General features: G+C 43.7%; 2 protein-coding genes across 2 annotated transcripts in view; both read left to right on the forward strand.

Moving 5' to 3' along the window:
* The window catches only part of UBASH3B (ubiquitin associated and SH3 domain containing B), a 63,349-nt gene extending 59,862 nt beyond the window's left edge, over positions 1 to 3,487 (forward strand). Inside the window, exon 14 of the mRNA XM_032201748.1 lies at positions 81 to 3,487. Coding sequence (XP_032057639.1) covers positions 81 to 218 — 138 coding nt within the window. The 3' untranslated portion in view covers positions 219 to 3,487. The remainder of the gene's footprint in view (positions 1 to 80) is intronic.
* Positions 3,488 to 6,474: 2,987 nt separating this feature from the next.
* CRTAM (cytotoxic and regulatory T cell molecule) lies at positions 6,475 to 20,126 on the forward strand. Its single transcript, XM_032202058.1, has 12 exons — positions 6,475 to 6,523; positions 9,485 to 9,631; positions 12,252 to 12,404; positions 12,632 to 12,763; positions 15,702 to 15,872; positions 16,465 to 16,536; positions 16,697 to 16,762; positions 17,858 to 17,929; positions 18,402 to 18,506; positions 18,912 to 19,055; positions 19,421 to 19,504; positions 19,996 to 20,126. Exons 1-12 carry the CDS (start codon positions 6,475 to 6,477, stop codon positions 20,124 to 20,126), a joined length of 1,326 nt encoding a protein of 441 aa, XP_032057949.1.
* Positions 20,127 to 21,128: the final 1,002 nt, after the last annotated feature.

Consider the following 21,128-nt stretch of genomic DNA (forward strand, 5'->3'; position numbering starts at 1 on the left):
GCCTCTCTTTAGGAGCACAAGAGCTCCATGTGCAGCTCAATCCCTACTTATTGCCTTTATTTCCTTCTCTCTCCGCACAGATTCCCTACTTGGGGTTTTGTTCATGCGAAGAACTAGGGGATACAGGTGTTTGGCAGCTTACAGACCCCCCCATCCTCCCTCTCACACATGGACCAACTGGAGGCTTTAACTGGAGAGAAACCTTACTACAGGAATAGGAAAACCCACGGCCTTTCTAAGCGTCTGAGAATGTCTCTTCGTTCTTGTGTTTATTGACGGTGGAGTAGTCCTACCATGTTACGTGGATCACACAAACAGCTCATCTAGCATATCTCTTACACGGCCAGAGTCACGCAAAAATGCTCATATACAACTAGGCAAATGCAAAAGGGACTGATTTGGAGGAAAAAATATTAAAATATAGATTGAACCTCTTGCACTGCAGGGAATCTCTGTTCAGTGAGTTGCTCGAGTAAGTTTTCCCACCTTGAATGGAGCTCTGTTAACACCAGTACCATGTACTGCCTTCTGCACCCTGCTAGTAACAACTAGCACCGTGTGAAAGGCGAGCATTCAGGATGTGTTTGGGTTTTTTTTCGTTGCTATTTTTTGCAAAGCATTAGCAGGCTTGCTCAGGACCACGTGTTGACACCCTCCTCGCTCACAACCCCCAAGTTCTCAGCACCGTTCACAAAGCCTACCACCACCAGCTGGAAATGAGAGGTCAGCGTTGCCTCTGCAGGCAGCATCAGATTGTTCCTCTCTTCTGTCTCGGCCCTGGGTTAGGCTCGTGCATACTGTGGATGCAAAGATTGACACTGATCTGCAGCAGAAGAAAGATCTGAATTTCACATCACTTACAGATGAAGCTTGCACATCAAAAGCCAGCACCGTTGTGAACAACGACTGGGAGCTGTTGCTCTTAAGCAGAGATGAAATAAGCCTGTTCCAATCAAACCTGGAGGATGTAGAAAGGCTGTTTTGTTTTTTATTCCCCTTTTTATTTAAATTATTGAAATCCACTCTTGTGCACAGAGCCAGCCTAAAGTGTCTGTGTCATTTATATCCCCTGAAAAGGGGCTTTGCCTTTTCTACCGGGTTCTTGTGCTGGTCATTTACACAGCGGTGGTTTTCTGCTCCTCCTGAGGTTTTCTGTCAGCCCTGATAAGGTTCTGCAGCAGGCAGCTTTCTTAAGTGGGTAATGCTAAAGTCAAAAAGGCGGCACTGAAATTTGGCCTTGACTGCAAGCTTGCCTTCCTTTCGTTAACTCCTAAGTGCCATCTGTCATAAAGACAAAGCAGAGCTGAAAAAACAGTACACTGAAATTTAGGAGCAGCATGCTTTGTCCTATTAAGATGCTATTTATCCAGTTTCTTTATCCAGGTTTCTTTTAGCCAATATTACCTTAAGTCTTCTGTCCTGAATCAAAAATTTCCTGCGGACGTTTGTATGGCTAACTTTGAGAAGGTACTCAAAATTGTGTGTAAATAGGGTAAAAAAGGATTTGGGCATACTCCTTTCTTGGTTTGGAGCATAATTTTCCAAATATTCCCAAAATAACATCAAAGGCAGTTCAGAAAAGATTCTGGCATCCTAGAGTTCCCCTCTTCTGTCCATGTTTCCTCCTGCAGCAAGCATTAGTATCCTTATTTAAAGTGTTTGTATGGCACAGGGGTTTATACCAGCCAGCTTTAGCAAAAGCATATTAGTCATAGACAGATCAAAGTTTGTTTTTGGGTGGCTTTAACAAGTCGATCTTGGGCTTGCCAGGGCAAGTATAGAAAACACTGTACAGATTTTGAGTCAGGAGAGAGCTCATCCTGTGCAATATGGTCACAATCCATGCCAGTAGTCCGTTATTTATACATTTATGACTATGTGATGCTCAGTAGGCCACTCATAAGTGCATTATGATTCCAGGGATGTATCCTAAAAAGTCAGGGAGATAACTTATGAGATGACAGAAGGAAACTGCTCCGGTGCAGTTACACTGCTGTCGCTTTAGTTCTTAAACTATAATTTAAACTATTCTTGGCTGTGTACAGGCATTGTGAAGAGCACTTCTGGCTTGTTTTCCTCCTTGCTTACTCACTGCACATTTGCAAAGAGTTTCTTTAAAACTAAATAGGTGACAATCACACAAAAACTGATTTGGTTACTGATACAGGTGTGATTCTCCAGGTGGTGCTTTGTTTCATGCTATGTGTCAGGAAGATGTGAGTAGGGATGCCAAATACCACCTATACAAAATAGCGGAGGCTACTTAGGTCCTATTGCAGATAAACCACATTACAAAGAACTTATTTTGACAAAAGCATGAAACAGAGAGGGAACAAAAGCTGAATGCACAATTTGAGTATTGTACTAGCTGATCTTTGCATATGAGTAATACAGAAAAAAAAGTACTCTGTTTTAGAAGGTAGAATGTGTTAAAATACTCTCTTCTTAAAAATATATATTTTTGGATGCTTGGGAAAGTATTTTGACAATTGTAGTCTTACCTGTCATTAGATTTTTCAGGTGTCAAAAGTCTCAGAAAGAAAATTTTATTTTCTTCCAGCATTTGGATTTCTCCTAGGTGTTTTGTGTTAAGTGTTCTCATGTTGCTAGGGCTTACTGGGGGGGGGAAAGTAAGAAATATGTTCCTTTTCAATTTTTAATTAAGATGTTAAGAATACAAAACAGTTGCTGCTTCACTTCCACTCCACTGCTGCTCATTAATGTATATTTAACATCGCTTCAGGGTTTTGTCCCAGAAAAATGTTAGGCTTGATCTGCCTGAAGTGGGTGCAAGTCTTCTTACCGTAACTGTGAGCTGCTTCGGATCCTAAGAGTTCAGCTAGGGCGTAGAAGGCAAACAGCAATTCCTAGATTTGTCCTCTTTTCCCAATTAAGGAATAAAGCTGAAAACCTGCCAAGAATAAACTGTTCTTCCAGTATTTCCATAAACTGTAACTTAAAAGGTTGGACTAGAAAAAGACGTGGATCAAACTCTAGCACAGGAATTGCTGATGGGATGGCACTCAGCAGCCAGAGGGGCAGAACTGGCACATTTTACCAAGCTCAGATTTGACCAAGTCTTTGCAAAGGGCCTGTACCCCTGGACTTGATATCTCCCTGTGCTGAAGTAGCTGGGGGGAGACCGCAGCTCGTCCCACCCCGTTGACTCAAGCTCTGCTGTGGATAACTTTCTAGCTTACTACAGATCCCAGGTCTAAAGTTTCATGAACTTACCTTACATTTTGTGCAGTGGTAGCTACAGCTAAATGCTTAAAATAGTCTAAGCACAGGGCCAGGTTCTCAGCAAGTGTAAATTGACCCTGTATACTCAAATCAGAGCTTTGCCTCTTTACATAAACTGAGGATGCAGGTCATAACTTCAGGGGGAAAAAAAAAAAAAAATATTTCCCTTTTCACTCAGTCTGAACAGTGTCAGAAAGAACAGGCAGCTGATGTTAAGAGCCTCCTTTCTTCCTGTTGTTAGCTTCTAGTATCAATGTTACTCTGAAAATGATGATTTACATCACCAGACAAGCGGTTGTTTAAATAATTCTGCAGGAATTGTTCTTCGTGAAGGCAATGAGAGGTAATTCTGCAAAACAAAGAGGCTACAAGAGATGCTAGAACGCTACTGCTCAGTGTAGTATTTTGTATCCACAGCCTTGAGTCCCTGGGGTAACAATATCTTAAGGACTTTGGCGTTGTAACCATTCCCTGTGTGCTCACCACAGCTCTTGGGTAGAAGAGGTCAGAGGATGGGGAAGGGGCTGCCTGGGACGCTGTGACACACTCAGCCTTCCCACTTAGCTGCTGAACTGGGAACAAGGGGTTGGAGACTTCTCCCTCTGGCTCCTCAAGAATACCTGACCCAGAGCCCAGGGACACAAACAGGAAGATTTCTCCTAATTTCCCCAGGCTTGGGATGAAGCCCCACAAAGCCTGGTCCTACCACAGGCTCCCACCCCTCACCTGCCTTTGGCTTCACAAGGAATACAGGGGAGTCCTACATCAATTTGGGGTTGAGCCCTCCCAGTCCTGATCTGAGCAATGCATAAGAGTGGGGTGAGAGTCTGATTATATTCATGCTCATTTTAAAAAGAGCAATGCTAAATAGCTGAGTTAGGCCATAATTAGAAAAATCTCCTTAAAACCCAGAGCTGGAAATTTGTTTGCAATGCTTCACAACTTAAAGTGCGTTGAAATTCCATAAGAAACCTACTGTTTAGAAAGGAAAGTTTAATAGTTAAACCACAGAAGTGCTTAAATATAGGGGAAATTATTTGAACTTCAAAAATAGACGTGCAGAGATGGTGGGAGCAAACATGCTTAAAACAGTGAATGGATTAAAAAAAATTAAGTGTGATTGGTTGCATCACTAAATTGTTATCTTGTTCTCACCACTTCCTCAAAAATTCATTCCTGGGGAATATCCAGGAACCATACACACATCACCACAAAATACACAGCCAGTTCCTTTCTATTTCTTCCTATTGAAATGTATTTTCTGAAGTTTCTCTCTGTGGACAGTTCTTAAAACTTGATGTTATCAGTGCATACTTTTTTTTTTTCCATTTTAAACCTATTGTATCATTCTGTTTATTATGTTTTTTAGTGTGAGCAGATTGTATTTATTTGAGAAAAATGTTTGCTGTTAAAAAAACAATAATTGTATTGCCAAAAATAGCTGTAATTACCTGTGACATCTGTATTTTTTTTTATTTTGAGGGGTTGGTTGTTTTTAATCTCACCTTCAAGTGCTAACAACTGTTAAAACAACCATTGCGTTTTAATTTGCTTATTACATTAAATGGATTTCTCTGAAGTCAGACAAAAATGCCTCATAGATGATTTAATAAAGATGTCATGCTCCCACGCCTGGCCCTTCCTATTTAAGTTTTCCTCTCTTGTGTTGGACTTTGCTGGGGTGAAGAATGAAGGAGAAGGGAACTCGAGTTATTTTCCTCCCTTCACTAAAGGTGAAGTTCATTGATTTGACAGCAGATGGCACAAAACCCCCTCAAGTCTCGGTTTCCTCCTGCAGCACAGGGACAGGGTTTTTCCTCTGGGTTGGAGGCAGACGGCTTCAGTGTCATCCCTCCTGCTTCATGGCTTTTCCCCAAAAGTTATTTCACTGTCAGGTACGTGGCACTGGGAGCACACCTTTTAAACAAAAGAATTATCTACCTTCATAATACACATCTTCTTCCTTGATTACTGGATTAAAAAAAATCCAGATTTTTTTAATCAACTACTGAGACTCTTTCCTTTCAAACCAGCTAATTACATTACATTTTATGGCCTACAGCTGTTTTCTGGTAAAACTGATTATATCATGATTAACATAAAAGCCATATATTTTATCAAGCATAGACTAATGGAGTGACACTTCCACGCACCTGAAAATTCAATGGAAATAGGTTCTAATGAATTAAAGATGGAAAGCAGAATGTGTTTATAATTAACCATTTTGTCCAGTTCACTCAAACTCATGTCCTGCAAATGCATACTGTTTTAAACCATATTTCCTATCTTATTAAAGATAGAGGGAATTAGTCTTTTGCACTCAACGTTGGGCAACTACAGAAACCTGCCAGAGGAAGATGTGCTGAGGCCGTTTTGGAAATCAGCACACAACTACAACGTGAAAAGAGGCTCTGCCAACAGAGTCTTGTGGTGATACTGGACATCGTACACCCAGGAAAGAGCTTGGCTATGCCCCAGGTTGCTTGAGAAGGAATCAGGCCAGTGCCACTGGTTCTCTAGGACCCCCTTGATGTAGCCAGCCCTTCCCCATGCTCAGCAATGAACCTGCAAGTCACCTCCAAAGGCTCTTCGCTCCCCAAAGAGCCACAAACTACACACAGCAAATCACCTTCCCCATCTTCCTCGTTCCCTGCAAGCAGAGCAATGCAAACATCCCGCGCACACAGCAGGAGAAGGTATGGAGTGACTCGAGACTGGTTTTCCAAGGATTAAATCTGCACTGCTGGGTTTTCAAGCAGCCTTGCAGTTCCTGCACTCCAGCAGCACCCAAAAATTCTCTGCGTTCCTGGGTGCCTCCCCATCGGCAGGAGTTAAATCCTGCATGGTGCCCCTGTGGGATCACCCCAGACATGTGTTTCTTTTAATCTTTACCTCTGTGTGTCTCTCTTCCCCTCTCCCCTGCACAAAAAAGGCTGAATGAGATGGAGGTGGAGGGGCACAAGGCGAAGTGCCCCCACTCCTGCCGCCCACTAGCTTCATTTCAGGGCCCCATGAGGTCAACGATTGCTCAGCTTTCACCGACACGTAGGAAACGTGTGAGAAGGGGGGGAAGAAGAGTGGAACAACAGAAAAAAAAAAAGCAAAGGAGGCAGAGACCCCGGCAGTGATGAAGTCATGGTTAATCTGTTCCCCCCGTGCTGAAAAGAGACCTGCTGCTCACCCCGACAGGGAGAGGAAGTCTGCGCAGGCAGCCTGCACTGCCACCACAACATGAATTTCACCACGGCGCTCCACATCGTGGCTCTGCTCCTGACACAAGGTAAGCAATCTGCTCTTTTTTACCTGCTCCTACCTTTACAGCACTCCAGCTTAGAGAATTCAGTTCCCAGAGCTGCAGCACACCACGCAAGGCAGCTCTGCTGTTGTTTTCTTACTGAGGATGTTGTGTTGTCACCCAGCTCCCAAAGCCAGCTGGTGCAGCAGACAGGGTGCTGAATTCCAGCTGAATCCTAAACCCTGTAGCAGTGAGACCAATTCGCCTACCAGCAGCTGGCAGCACACTGAGATGGCAAAGCCTTGAAAAATTGAGAGGCTCCCTTAAATATGTGCAGCTTACTTTCCATGGCTTGGATATCTGTATGTGCCCTTGTTCATGTATTTTTCTAAGAAGAGGCTAATCTAACAAGCCGGGTAATTTAAAAAGCACTCAAAGTACTCTGAAAATGAAAAGCACTTTAAATGCTCAGACTCCTCACTCCTGCTAGAGGATGCATCTTACACCTGCTTTGCTAATCTCCTCTTTCATACACTAGAGTGTGAGGTTCACATCTGACCATGTCAAATGTGGAAAGACTTAGGTGAGGAAAGAGACAAAACAGCTTTTGACAGCTCATGATCCTCAGAAGAGTCATTCCTGCCCTTTGCAGGAGGTACGCATCCTCGAGCCTGGTGCTGGCCAAAGTTAGTCTCTCTCCCTTCTTAAAAGGGAAAGCAGAAGCCAAAGCAGTGGCATTGTGGACACTTCAGTGTGATCTCACACACCGAGGTATCATTAACAGAGGCCGTATCGAATCTAAGAGTCCAGACAGCAACAATGCATTTTTTAACACAGTACGCTTAGGATATTTTCTGATCCCTGATGGTATTTAACAGAGCTCAGGCCTTAACTGGTTGTTAGTTATATCCTAGCTGAAACAGTGCTCACAGTGCCCTTTAAACCTGCTGCAAGGCAGCAGCTCCCACTCTTTCTGGGTGTCCAACCCCAATTCCCCACTATTATCAGACTGCTGCGCGATGACCACGCTAGGTGCTCTCAGCCATCATTCACAGGACCTCAAGAACCAACCCAGACTGCCACGTATCTGTGGCCACAGGTCAAAAATAACTGATTAAACAGGATGTCTCTGTAGACTCCAGTTTTAAAGACAATTGTGAAATGATTGAGTGAGCGCGCATCCTTGCAACAATTTCTGTGTGCATTTTCTGGTGGCTAACAGAGCAGCAGAGGCTTGCACCATTCTGCTCCGTTGTATCTTGCAATTTCCAGCAAGAAATTATTGGTCTGTCCTGCTAAGAAGGTGGACGTATCACTGTAGTTCATCACAGACCAGTTTTTCAAGGTACCCAGGGCACCTGGGATCCACACTGCCCCTTTGGAGCTGGCACCCCTCGTGCTTACACTGTGGTGGGTGCAGAGGCTCAAAGCCCACAGCCACGTCAAGCTGCCCCCCGTAAGGGAGAGAAATTTGTCCTGTGAGTCATGGTCTGCATGAAGCCGTGGTCTCACATGGAAATTACGTGTATGCTCCACTCTGGGGGCTGCTCTTTTCTGCTTTAAAAAAGCAAATAGCAAGCAACACCCCCCATCTTTTCGTTGCTCTGCCCTGCCTCTCTCACCTCAAAAGGTGCGACTTACAGACCCCACGCTGCTGCGAGCAGCAGGAAGCAGCCCCCACACAGCCACTGTGAAAAGCACTGTGAAAAACCACAGGCAAGGCCCCCTCTGCTGCTTTACCAGCATGCTCCTGTGACACAGGTCTTCACAAGTGGAACCTATGCGAGGAAATCTCCTTTTTGCTACCACTCCTCTGCAAGCTCCCTCAACTCACACGAACCCTGAGAAACCAGCAGAGAAGCAGAGGTAGAATAAAAAAAAAAAAAATACAAATCAGAGGCACTAGGGAGAAAGAGCCTTGAAAAGGAGAAATCTATTCCTAGGCCATAATTTTTCTGCCATTTTCAGTTTGATTTCCTTCCCCCCCCCAAATCTAAGTGCTCTGTGAAGGTGGCTACGTTGTCCCGTGTACTCAAGTCAAAGGTGAACAACAGCAATAGATACCCACAGGCAACCCCTTTCTTACAGAAAGACAAATCCTTCCTCTGATTTTAGAAGCAAAAACACCCCAAAATAGCTTCTTTTCTGTTATATTTTAAAATGTTTTTAAGAAAATGAAAAGCTTTCCTGAAGCCCAGGAAGATTCATTTCCCCAAACTGCAGCGCGCGTGTACGCAACGGGAACTTGCAGCAGGCAGCTACCTGAAAATAAAGTCAAAACACACAAAACAGGAATGAAAAATAAAACCCTCTTACTGCCTATTTACTTAACTCTGACCAGGGCACTGCTCTTAGTAATTTCTCCAGGGCATGCTTTTTCTGGAGAAGGCAATTCATTCCGGGCCATCAAATATTTTCGCAAAGTGTATTACATATCTCAGAATGTCTGGAGAGAAAAACGCACTTTACTGCCCGTCTGCAAAATCACCTGGGAGGAGTAAGTGAAATTTCATTTCAGTAACCTGTGCCAGGCCAGGTTTGTGTACCCTGCCTGCAAAAGAAGCTTCAAAGCAGCTGCAGCATTGCATTCGAATAAAAAAAGCCCCTTTTTCAGAGATACCAATCACTCACAGCTACCACTCCGTTGCACACCCTTACAAATCAGGTTCAACAGCTCCAGAAAGGAATGTGGAATAAAATTTAATTTTTACAGGGAGAACATGTGCATTAATTGGGTGTGCTATCAATTCTGCATTGATTCATGTGGATTAACATCGAATAACTGCACCTGGCTGCGCTGGTAGTAAAGGTCACAAGCCTTACCTAGTCATTAGGTAGGTCACCACAGTCACTGTGGTTTAATTAAATCAGTACAATTACACTGGCAATTTTCCCCATCTAGAAAAACCTTGAGAAAAGGAAAGTTGACACATTGCTCAGTGCAAAACATTGTCACTTCACTGTCGTGTTCTAATGGTTGTTTTTTTCCCCCCTCTCGTCTGGCAGGGGATTTCGCAGAAGCTGGCGGTGAAACCATAACTCTGCAGGAAGGAGAGGACCTAAATCTCAGCTGCACCCTCGGGGGTAGCAACAGCTCCATCAGGCAGTGGCTAAACCCTCGTGGGTTTACGATTTTTCTTGACACCAAGTGGGGTAAGTGTGAAAACCGAAGGCGGCACTTTCCGTGTGGAGCAGAGGGTCAGTTAGGGGTGGGCTTTCCAGCTCCCACCCAGGGCCAGTTTGACTCACCTGCTACCCAACCGCTTGAGATGGTTTTACGCTCAGCCCCTTTCTGGCAGGAAGTTCATGAAATGGAAACCCCCACAAGAGTGGTCTGGCACTACAGCTTTTAGCAAGGAGCTGTGTTTACCGCCAGCACAAAACCCACTCTGCTTTACAAGAGTGGCAGGGAGGGGTCCTGCCTGAGAGCTCTGGGTGCTCTTCCCCTCACCGGGGGCATTAGATGTAGCACATCAAGGGGAAACGTTTACAACAGAGCAGAAGTTTTTACTACGTGCTGACAGAGCCAGAATTACAGTCACTGTGTTCTCTTCCACTCGCTATGCCTTCTAAATCTTTCTCTTATCCGAACTTGACAGCTCTGCAAGATGAGGTCTGCCTTAGCCCTCCCCATTTTTACAGTACCTAGTCAGCATCCACGCTTTTTAAAGCCTTTGGGGATTTATCCAAATAACAGGAACCCAATTCCCACTGAAACAGTGCAGGAGCCAAGCGTCCTCTTTGGTTACTCTGGGAATCCCAGCTCCAGGGTCCTGTTATCTGCATCAAACCAGCCCCTGAGCATTTTCCACAAGTGTCGTGAACGTTTCTAAACAGAGAATACCACAAATAAGTATTGCTTGTTTATTATAACCTGCCTGGTGCGGATATCCAAGCTTCCAGGAATCACAGCAGGCTATGGCAGGGGTTCCTCACTCTTGTTGTGGTCCATTAGTCAGGTCTTGTACCCAAGAACCAAGACCAAGGATGAATTCCCCTCGCCACCAGTTATCTCCAATACCAGTTTTAAGCATCTCCATCCTTTAACAGACATAGCCCTTTTGATGCTTGAAGCTTTGCTGAGCTGACACAGCAATTTAGGACATATCCACTAGTATCTATAGTGCAGACTCTAAGCTGAGCAGACAAAACCAGCACCTGCCTTAAATTACCTGAGGATTCAGCCCACAGTGTCAGTATCCCACAATTATCTCTCAGCATGATGCATGATATAACAACCACAAGGATAAGAGTTTGCAAGCCATTTGGATACTTGACAAGTCAGTGCTTTCCTTTTACAAAGGCAAACTGTCCTCCTTTAGACAGGAACCAAGCTTCACGCTAGGTAGGGACATTTTCAGTTTTTATTTTGAATCGTCACTGTGATCCTTTGTCACATTGCTTCTCCAAAACCCACTTCACGAATCAGTTCCCTCCCCTCTCATTGTGTATATGTCTTACATCATGGTATTACCAAAATCCTTTAATATTTAATCATTACCATAAATTACAGCACTGCTATGATACTCTCCCAAATTATATTTTAAAAGAGCTCAGCTAAAAAATGAAGACACTTTTTGAGAGATTTCTCTCTAATGACTGATCCACATCCCCAGTTTCAGTTCAGTTCAGGAGGCAGAACATTACTTTCTGTGCTGTGATTGTGGGAAAAGTCCATGTGACTTGCTGGCTTGTCCCCAAGATTCGCCCAGGAGGAATGAAGCCAACACCAGAAAGTCAAGAGAAGGAGGACTGCACAGCAGAGCACAGTACATCTAGGTGACAGTCTCATTAAAATTAGCTAATTAGACAAGGATAGGAGAAAAGAAACAGCCAATTAATAAGCAGTAAATAAAGAGGTGTGGGCTGACCATAGCGTTCATTTATGCATCGTAATATGCACCCAAAGAGGGAAGGGATTTTTTCAAGGCCAAATTAAAGGTTGAGGAATGGAGAAGGGAAAGTGGTCACTGCTTCATGCGCCTTTGCTCTAGGTTCTGTATTCATGGGTCATGCTGGTGTTCTGACCACAGATCACATCCTTGAACCCCAATGTTTGCTTGTATTTACCTAAATATTTAAGGAACCCAAATTGCTGTAATACCTGGGAACGCAGGATGAAGACCCGCTTTTTTTTTGAAGGCTTGGAAGCAGCTCTAAACTGTTTCTTTTTCACTGATTCCTCTCCATCAAAAAAAAAAAAAGGAACAAAACAAGAGGGTTTGACCTTTCAGGTCTGTGACTTGAGGGAAATCACTTGCACCTCTGCATTACCCCCTCTTGAGCTACAAAAACCTCAGAAATTCTGTTTCTTACTATGGATATAGATCTAACCACTTCGTGTTGCTACCCAGACACCGAATAATGTGGTAACTCCTTTTGATGGAGGGGAAACTGAGGCAAATAGGGGACATTACCTGCATAAAATCAAAGAGAAGCAGAGGTCAAAGCCAAGGCCTGCACTCAACTTACACGCCAACTGGAAGGAGATTTTTCATTTGCCAAACTGAACTTCTTTACCGAGTTAAAAAGAAAAAAAAATAGTTTTCCCTGCTGGCAGCACACACCCCATTCATCAGTTTACTGCTGCCTCTGTGCCAGGGCAGCACCAGCTAGAAACACTTTTTGCTACAACTGCTCACTTATGTCAAGGTTGATGACTAAAAAGAGAACTGCAGTAAACAAAACTGATCTCGCTCACTACTGCTTTGATTATCTGTCTTCCTCTTATGTACCAACACGCATAGCATGCTGGGTTGTGTTTTCTTTACAGGTTTAAGAGATCAGAGGTACAAGCTTATCCATTATTCAAAGGATGAGTTATCCATCCGACTGTCTAATGTAACAGTGCACGACGAAGGCGTCTACAAATGCTTCTACTACGGCACCCCGTTCAAAGTCAAGACAACGACTGTTAAGGTGTTGGGTAAGTTCCCATCCTCGTTTTGTGCCGGAGGAGCAGAACAACAAAGCCAGCTCCCTAACTCCAGGGCTGCATTTTTGCATACAACTGTATGGTGTTTAGCACTGCGTAATCTCAGTGTTAGCTCAGCCCTACCCAACAACGCTACGTAGCGTTATTAGTGCACGCAGCCATTCATAAAACTGAGCAGAAAAAATTACTACAACTGATTGCAAACCTTCTTGCTGCAGCTGCTCCTTCTAAACCGGTACTGGAAGCATCCCAAGACACAGAAAGAGGCATTACGCTGTCCTGCTCTACACGAGGGAGTAAACCACGGCCCCAGATTACCTGGCTGTTGGATAACGGGATACAACTTCCAGGTAAGCGTTAAAAGAACGGAGACTGTTATAAACCAATTTCTTCTTATCAGCCTTGAGCACATCTAAAAATGGTACCCTGGTGGCACAGGTTTGGAGAAAAGCCAGCACTAAATGCTTGTGCAGGGGAGATCACAGGATGGCTCATCTCACCTGCTCACATTCGGTGCAAGAACAGCAGCACCTGGCACCGAAACCCTTTGAGAACCTGGAGTGAAATTCCACCAAAATAAAATGAAACCAAAACTCTGGAGGCACAATTTGCACGTCCACGTAGGCAGCCAGTTAACAAAGCCATGACACATCCCATTTTGTGTTTGGTACAGGTTTTCCTTAGCTCTGCTGAGCAGCTCACCTGCACACGTGCTGCCTTTCTCTCATTAAGCTGCTCAGAGCCAGGCAGTTCCCTAGCACACCACGAACAGCACTCAGGAAACACAGCCCACACAGCCCTGCAGCGATGACAGACCTGAGCACAGCTAGGTAGACACAGATGAGGGGGAACGGAGCCTCTAGGCAGCTCAATTTAACTTGTGTACCATATAAATAGCTGCTTCAAAGGCCACATTCTAATAATACCTGCCTTATTAGCTGCAACTGTAGCACACTGGAGAGGAAAGGTCCCTGTCAACGTGAGGAAAATACTCATAGATGCAGATGTATTTTCTTTTACATATTAACAAACTTATTTGTATTTTTTCCATCACCAAGCAACATGCTCAAAGCTTAGCCTGTAACATTTTTCCCCCAAGATGGCTTTTTTTTTTTTTTTTTTAAATTAAGAGCTCAAGAAAACAGCAGGAAAGCAGGTTGGCCTGAGTAAAGCTAAAAATCAAGACCAGAGGAAAAAAAAACAGGGGGGTGGGGGAGAATCCAAGCTGTCAGATATACAGGCATTAATGCAGCTGTATAACACCCCATGCTTAGAGGAATTGCACTCAGGAGAAGCAGCACGGCTGGTAAATGAGCCCCATGAAAGCCAGCACTATCTGCAGTTCCAGGGGGAAGGCTGTTCTGGAGCAGTGCATGGATTTTTAAAAAGCAGATTTTCCAAATCCACGTGTGTTCTGGGAAGGGCTGGGCTGTGTCTGACTGTAAGGGCTTAGGGGAACAGCCCCTCTGAAGATACACAGAGTTTAGGGAAGCAATGTGTCAGCTCTAAGCTTATATATATTCTCTTTCTGTTGTTCTAAAAGAGGGGTGTCCTTAAACTTGAAAGGATCTCACTTCTGGGCTGATGAGGTGCATTGTTTGAAGCAAATACAAAAAAAAAAAAAAAAAGCCAACCAAGCATTTTTCCAGCTAGTTCAATAAAAACCTACACTTACCTTTGTCTCCTCCTTGCACCTTCAGATCCATGGCACAACCACCTGCCAGGCATTAGAGCACATCATAGCAATGAGAGCTACCTGGCCCTCCACCTCCTGTCCCACAGCTACCTGGGAACTTAATTAAGCAACAAAGGGCCTGCGCTGGGTTTGCTTGATTGGTTTAATTTGTGGTTGGCTAAATGAAGGGATATTTGCATGAAGAGGTGCTGATTCACCACCCAGCCCGTTTGCAGCAGATGCAAATGATGTTTGAGAGGGAAAAAATAACTGTCCTAATTCAGCAACTCTCAAACTTTCTGCATGTGCCCTTCCTTTTTTGCAGGTGACTGCCTTTGACTAACACCTCTTTCTCCCCCCTTCCATTCTCAGCTTTAATCACTTCCTGCAAATATTTATACTAATCAGAAAATAGCTAATACATTTTAATTACTGGCAACACCTCAGTTCCACCAGGGCTCAGCAGGGGCAAACCAGCTGTAATTACTGAGCTGTTGCTGACAATTAAAGATTATTTCCTTTCTAGCAAAAACACTGTGAGATCCTTTTGAGTTCTCATGTGACCCCACTAGGGGTGGAAAAGAGTGCTAAGAAATACTGGTCTGTGATACAATAAATTATCTGTAAAGGCTAATTTGGAAACAAGGAATTTCTTTCAGTTAAGAAACAAGGATGTTACCAAGGGAACAGGTCAAGAGAAAGCATTAGTTTGTTTCCAGAGAACCTCTACAGTAGAAGCAGCCAGTTGAGATTATTGTGCCACTGTGGGCATTTAAGGTAAACATCTGAAAAAAAAACCTCCCTCTCCACCAGAGCTATTCAAACACGTCTCTCTGTGTCACATGAAATACATCTTCATCGTTCCATCCAATATTAGTGAGTGGAAGTCAGTGTTACCTAGAGGACTGGGGAGTGCAGCAGACATGTCACACGACTGCCTCTAATTCGTTATGGCCCAGCAATTAATCTTCATGTCCCCCAGCTGTAAAACGGGAAGTCAAAGCTGTACTGTGGGGATGATGGAGGACTCGTACAGGATTTAATGGAGTTGTATCAATGTTTATTGCAAACATAAATATTGCACATCAATAAAAATTCAACAACTTCGTATGCTTAGGGTAACAAATGTACAGCTATTGAGACACAAATTCAGCACCCTCAGATTATCACTAAGCAGAATCTGAACTTTTTTAGCCCTCGGTCGTGCTACAAACCTTGCCTCTGAGGGTTCTGGCCCCAGCTAAGCAATTTGTTCCATTCAGTAAGGACCAGAAGTGCTGGTGGGTGTCGGGACATCCCACTGCAGTCTTCCAGGGTGTGTGAGCACTGCTGCAGAGGAACTTCCCCCTGTGAGTCATGAAATGGAGCAGAGTGTTAGGGTTAAGCACAGGAGGTGCAGCGAGGGCTGCACTTAAACAGCCACCGAGGAAGAAAAGGTGACCTTGCTGTCTTTGGGCTCCCGTGTAAATCCATTTACACAATGAACCACTTGGGCCCAGCAATCGTGCGCTGCTGTAGCAGAGCAAAGTAATGCAGATTGTGCCTGGAAGGTTTTTCATTAAATTGCTCTTGACTAGAAAGCACTTAAATGTGTTCTTCCAACGGGCGTATAGGTGACACCATGCACAAGTTAGAAGCCAGTGGGGAGAAATGGACCACGACCAGCACGCTGACAGTCCTCGCCTACGGGCCCAATTCAACAGCCAGCTGCCTCGTTCACCACAAAGCATTAAAAGAAGAGAAGCTGGCTGTGCCTTTCCGCTTTGAGGACCTCCCTGGGACAGGTACTGCAGCGCTCTGAGCAGCAGCTATCTCATTTTAGCACGCAAGTGGTTATGCAGATACGCGTGCAAAGCTGAACGCTGTGCTCTACTGCCCCGTGTGTGAAATCTATTTTTACATGAGAGGGCTATCTGGGGCAAATGAGGAACTCCAAACTAAGGTTTTATGGTTTTCTTGTTGATGTTTGCTTTTTTTTTTTTTTTTTCTCTGCTTCCTAACTACCTTAAAAATCATTAAAATTAAACCATAGCAGCTCAGATGAGCAGCAGGGCTAAGTTCCCCAGTGTTGCTGCTAGAATTCTGGTAGTGTTTGCCCTAGAGCTTTAAAGGTAATGCAGAGTGTATGTTCTCAAAAAGCTCTGAGCTTCCCATGTCCTCTGTGTTTTAGATACATCCACATGGAAAGCTAGAAGGGTGTAAACACTGCAAATTAACACTGAATCTGCTTTTAATTCTCAGAGCAGTTTGCCTTCTGCCCATTTACTTGTCTTTAGGATGGGTCTAATTATTCTTACTTTGCTCCTCATTAGATTGCTTGATTCTACAAATGCTTACAAAGTGCTCTGAAAGTTGTACTGTTGTTTTTTTTTTCAGTGACAAACACATATCCTGCATCAACTGCACAAGAGGTGGTTACACAAGTCCCTGAGCATGAGCAGCCTACAGGTATTGTCTTCCTCTAATTAATATACAGGTCAGATAAGCACAGCATCCATCACAGAAAATGCTGTACAGTGTCTTTCCGTAGAGCTTGGGCTGCAAAAGAACAGCACTGAGGAAGATTTTGCTCAGCATTCAGACCTGCTCTGTTTTTTTTTCCCCCCAGCGACTGCAACAGAGTCAGATCTTGACGACAGTACAGACTTCTCCCCAAGCTACCCACAACATAATGGTATGAGTTTTACTTTCATTTTTTACTCATTTCACGGTGCTAAATATATTCAGACAGGGAAACTGAAGGTGGGAAGGGAGGACTGTAAATCTAACCACAGCTCAAGACAGGGGACCCAAACAGCCCAGGCACGAAGAACACCACAGCAGTTTTCATTTGGGATTGGGCTGAACAGCAATGTGTGACATGTGATGTTTATCTTGTGTTTGGGAATTTTCCTCTAGACTCCGATCAGCCAACCATCCCTTCTGCAGTACCAGAGAATCCAGCAGTTCTCAGCTCAGCATCAACTACAACCCAGCAAAACCTCCAGCCAGCTGTCACATCTACTTGTAAGTTTGGACTTAATCACATGAATTTATCAAACCAGGACAGAAATGCCACCAGGAATGTCATTATATTACCATCTTGCACACAACATAAAACAGCAGTTCCTGCCTGTGAGCAGAGCCTCTGTTTTACAGCCATAAAAGCAGACAAACTCTCTCGTTAGATGCAGAAGAATTACATCAGGGTTGGCAGCAGCCAGACTGGCCAAGCGTTCTCGTGATGTGTCAGAAAAGCAAGGCAGGAGCTGAAGCTGGGATTTCTCTGGGTGGCTGCACTAGGTGGCACTGTGCAACAAAGATTATCAGTGCATATAAATGGCTGCAAATTGAATTTATTGTACTGGAGAACTGTTTCCAACAGAAGAATAAGGAGCTCCACTGTGCAAACTGGTTGACCAAAACCCACCAAAGTGGGCACCTGCTTAGTGTTATAGGCCAAGCAGTGAAAAGTCAACAGACTGTTTTAGAAAGGCATGATCCCTTTGTTTATATTTGTTTAAAAGTGCTGTATCAGTGTCTGCAAACTTCACAGAATGGCTACATCCTGTTGATAATCAGCTCTATTAACATTGAGAGGGAGCATAAATCTTTCAGCACGATGTGCTTACGTAGCTGATAAGGAAGAAAATCTCTTATCAATGTAAAGTTTTGGCAAACACTGCGTGTCTTATCCTTTTGGTCTTACAAATCATAGTAAATTACACAAAGATATATTATATTATCCATGTGTGTAAGAAACTCAGAGCTCACCTCTCTGCTTCTGCAGGGCCCGAAGCAACATCAGCTGCAGCAGGAGAGGAAGAACTGTCTGGTGCCCCGAGTCACCATGTCCCAAACGGTACGTTACAGCATCAGATGTGGGGTGGTGAATCACAGGACAGTGATTCTCACACTGGGTGACTGCACCTCTGCGAGCTAGGACAGCAAAAGATAATCTGAGATGAATACAAGAAAAGAATCTGCTTTAAGAAAAAGGATAGCTGCATGTTCTTGTATTTCAAGTGAACTAAGGGGCAGGGAAAGCCTAAAAAAAATTACAAAAATTCAAAGCTCACGCGCCTGTGAGTCTGTAAAATTGGAAGTATTCGGTACAGTACTCCAAGGATTTTATGTTCATAAAGCTTAAGTGGTCTTTATCTTTTAAAGAAATGCAGTGTCAAGGAAGTGAGCATGGTGCTTTAAGTCAAGGGCTCCAGAAGCCTTTCTGCTGCATTACCAGGTGCCCTGCCCTTCAGAGCTGCTGGAAAAATAAAGATTTCTCAAGCATCCCTTTGCCCTTCAGAGAAACACTGTTCTTTTTCTTTCTCCAGGCACTGACACAGCATCCAATGGCACAGTCACAGAAGACGAACTTCCCAGGACAGAAGCCTCACCCCCAAGTGAAAACATAACTCAGATTTCCATCATCACCTTCGGTAAGCTCTCATAAATACTCTTCAGTGACAACTTCCAAACATGCCACAGGCTTTCTAACATCAAGCTGACTCTCTCTGACCAGGTATCCACCTCCAAACCTAGTGTCAGTACACCAGGGTAATGCTAACTTGCAATCTTGAGGAAAGACCACAGAAACACAACCATTTCTACCATCTAGAAAAAAAGCTACATTTTACCAAATTCTCTGAGTTCAAACAGTTTTGCTTGTTTATACACCAGGGAAAATATTAACCTCATATCTTAAAACTCAGGCCAGTAAGGTGAAATCTGCACTCCCCCCATGTTCACCTGGCCTTGTCCATGAGACATCATTCTTGCTTTAATCACCAGAAACTCCCAGAAAGCTCTTTAACAACACAAACATACATCTGCCTCTTTTCCAGAGCAAGATCTGCTATCCGAAGGCATCCAAAGGGAGAAGGATGTCCTGCTGCCAAGCTTGGTGGCTGTTCTGATTTTCGTGTTGCTCATCATTGTTGTGCTTTTTATGAGGAAGCTGAAAAAAGCTCATGGTGTGTGGAAGAGAGGTGAGTGATGGCACTGTCTGAGTTACTGATAACGCTGTTATTTTTTTTTTTATATTTTTTTTTTGAGGACACTGCTCCTCCAGCCCTCTGGTTAAACACCCTTCTAGAGACAGCGACTGTGGCTTGGTGCAAACAGCTGCTGAAGAGTCCCTGCAGCTGATGGCCTGGGGCCAAGCTTCAGCCGCCACAAGTTGTCACATAACTAAATTGTTTTCTTAAGCATCTCTTTTGTGAACGACCAGGATAATTGCACTCTTATTTTCTAACTTCTCTTTGAAAGACTAGGATTGTTATGCTCAAGGCAGAGAGTGAGGAAGAGTCATGGAAAAAGTCTCAGTGTTTAATTACATTTGTTTTCTGCACAGAAAATGATAATTCAGAGCAGACGCTGGAGAGTTATAAATCCAAATCTAACGAAGAAAGTCCAGGCCATGAGAAGAACGAACAAGGTAAAAAGTTTCAACCAATATAAATTAATTCCTGTCAGAGCATTGGTACCAACCACTGCAGAAGCAAATCACTGTCCACCTTTTTTTTGTACAGAGATATTTGCAAATTGGACATTCTAAACCTGAATATTGTAAAGCCAAGGCTTTCATCACCTGAAGTCTTCCACCTCATAGTTACCTCTATCATAGCTTCACCTTTGATACAGAACCGTAAAAAAATAAAATCATGGCTTTTCATTTGATAGTTCAGACTGGATAATCACAATGGTTTTATCTAGTTTCTAAATTCAATCTACTGAAATGCCATTAAAGATACTATGAGTGGTTTATACGGGGAATTCAACTATTGTTAAACAGTCCTGAATATGCTGGGTCGTTCATTGTTTTATAACACGATGAAATAGCACGTATTTCAGGCTGGTAAAATCAGTAATAAACGAGTAATAAATGTGTATTTATCTTTCAGTAATAAATGTGTGTTTATCTTCCAGCTGTCAATCAGAAGTCCAACGTGCAGTACGTAACAGAAGGATATGTGGAAAAACCACAGAAGAATCCAGGAGAGAAAAACATCACAATAGCTGAGAAACTCTTTACATGTGGAAGGGAAACAGATGTATAGCAACGTGGTCCTTCTGGCAAACACACAGAAACACCACTGTTTTTTAATATTTATCTTAGAGCATTCACAAATCAGTATGATGTCAGGGAGCAGGAGTACAAGCGACTATCCTCAATCCCAGAGCCAGTCTGGACTCTTTTCCTCTACACAGTAGGACTGGCACTCCTATCTACCTATGAGCAATGAACACTCTGATTTAGCTGTAGCTCTCAGAGGATTTAATTGACCACTGCCAGAATTATGGGTCATTAATCCACCCTAATTGCTATTAGGGTCCTTGCAAGGAAGTACACAGTTAGTCCTGGGGACCACAGGATATGGAGATATTCCTGCAACACTTCTGCCACTCTGCAAGCACAGGGCTGAAGAGGAAACCCTGGGAGATGCAAACCAACTGGGACTTCTATGAACTCATCCTGACAGCCAGATGTGGCCATCCAGTTCTAGCAAACCAAGCAGGAAAGCATCCTGATGTCTAAGGTATTAAGCTAAACAGTTGTCCCCCTTGGAAGTCTTCAAATGAGGGGTTGGCAAAGGTGAAGAGGAAGGACAGTGTTTCACCTGGGACACCCCAAATGCAACGAGGATGACACTTGCCTGTGAGGGAGCAAGCTGAGAGCATCGCCACGATGTTTCATCTGCAGAGAGCCCTGCGATGACAAGAAATCTTTTCTTTTGCAGGAGCCTCATACTGGGGTTCTGTACCGTAAGATCAACTTTCTGAAACAAAGGAAATTTGCATTCCTCTATAGCAGAAAGCTGTATTTATTTTTCTTGGAAAAGATGATTATTTCTTATCACAAGTGAGAAAAACGCTGAAAACTCTTTCTGAATACTGGATTAAATAAATGCTCTTGAAACGAATGCTGGAACTAATTTCATTTTTATGTGGAAAGTGTCCCCATTTTTGACATGGGTTTAACACAGCTATCACCACAACACTGCCAGTCCACGGCCTGTTGCAACAGTGGTTTAACCATCCCATTTGAATTCCTTTCCATT

This window comes from Aythya fuligula, chromosome 22, assembly GCF_009819795.1.
Source record: "Aythya fuligula isolate bAytFul2 chromosome 22, bAytFul2.pri, whole genome shotgun sequence".
Lineage (NCBI taxonomy): Eukaryota > Metazoa > Chordata > Aves > Anseriformes > Anatidae > Aythya > Aythya fuligula.

Coding starts and splice junctions, on each gene's coding strand:
- CRTAM (XM_032202058.1), top strand. CDS start 6,475: ATGAATTTCACCACGGCGCTCCACATCGTGGCTCTGCTCCTGACACAA. Junction 18,507..18,911: donor GATTTCCATCATCACCTTCG/GTAAGCTCTCAT, acceptor CCTCTTTTCCAG/AGCAAGATCTGCTATCCGAA. Junction 19,505..19,995: donor CCATGAGAAGAACGAACAAG/GTAAAAAGTTTC, acceptor TTTATCTTCCAG/CTGTCAATCAGAAGTCCAAC.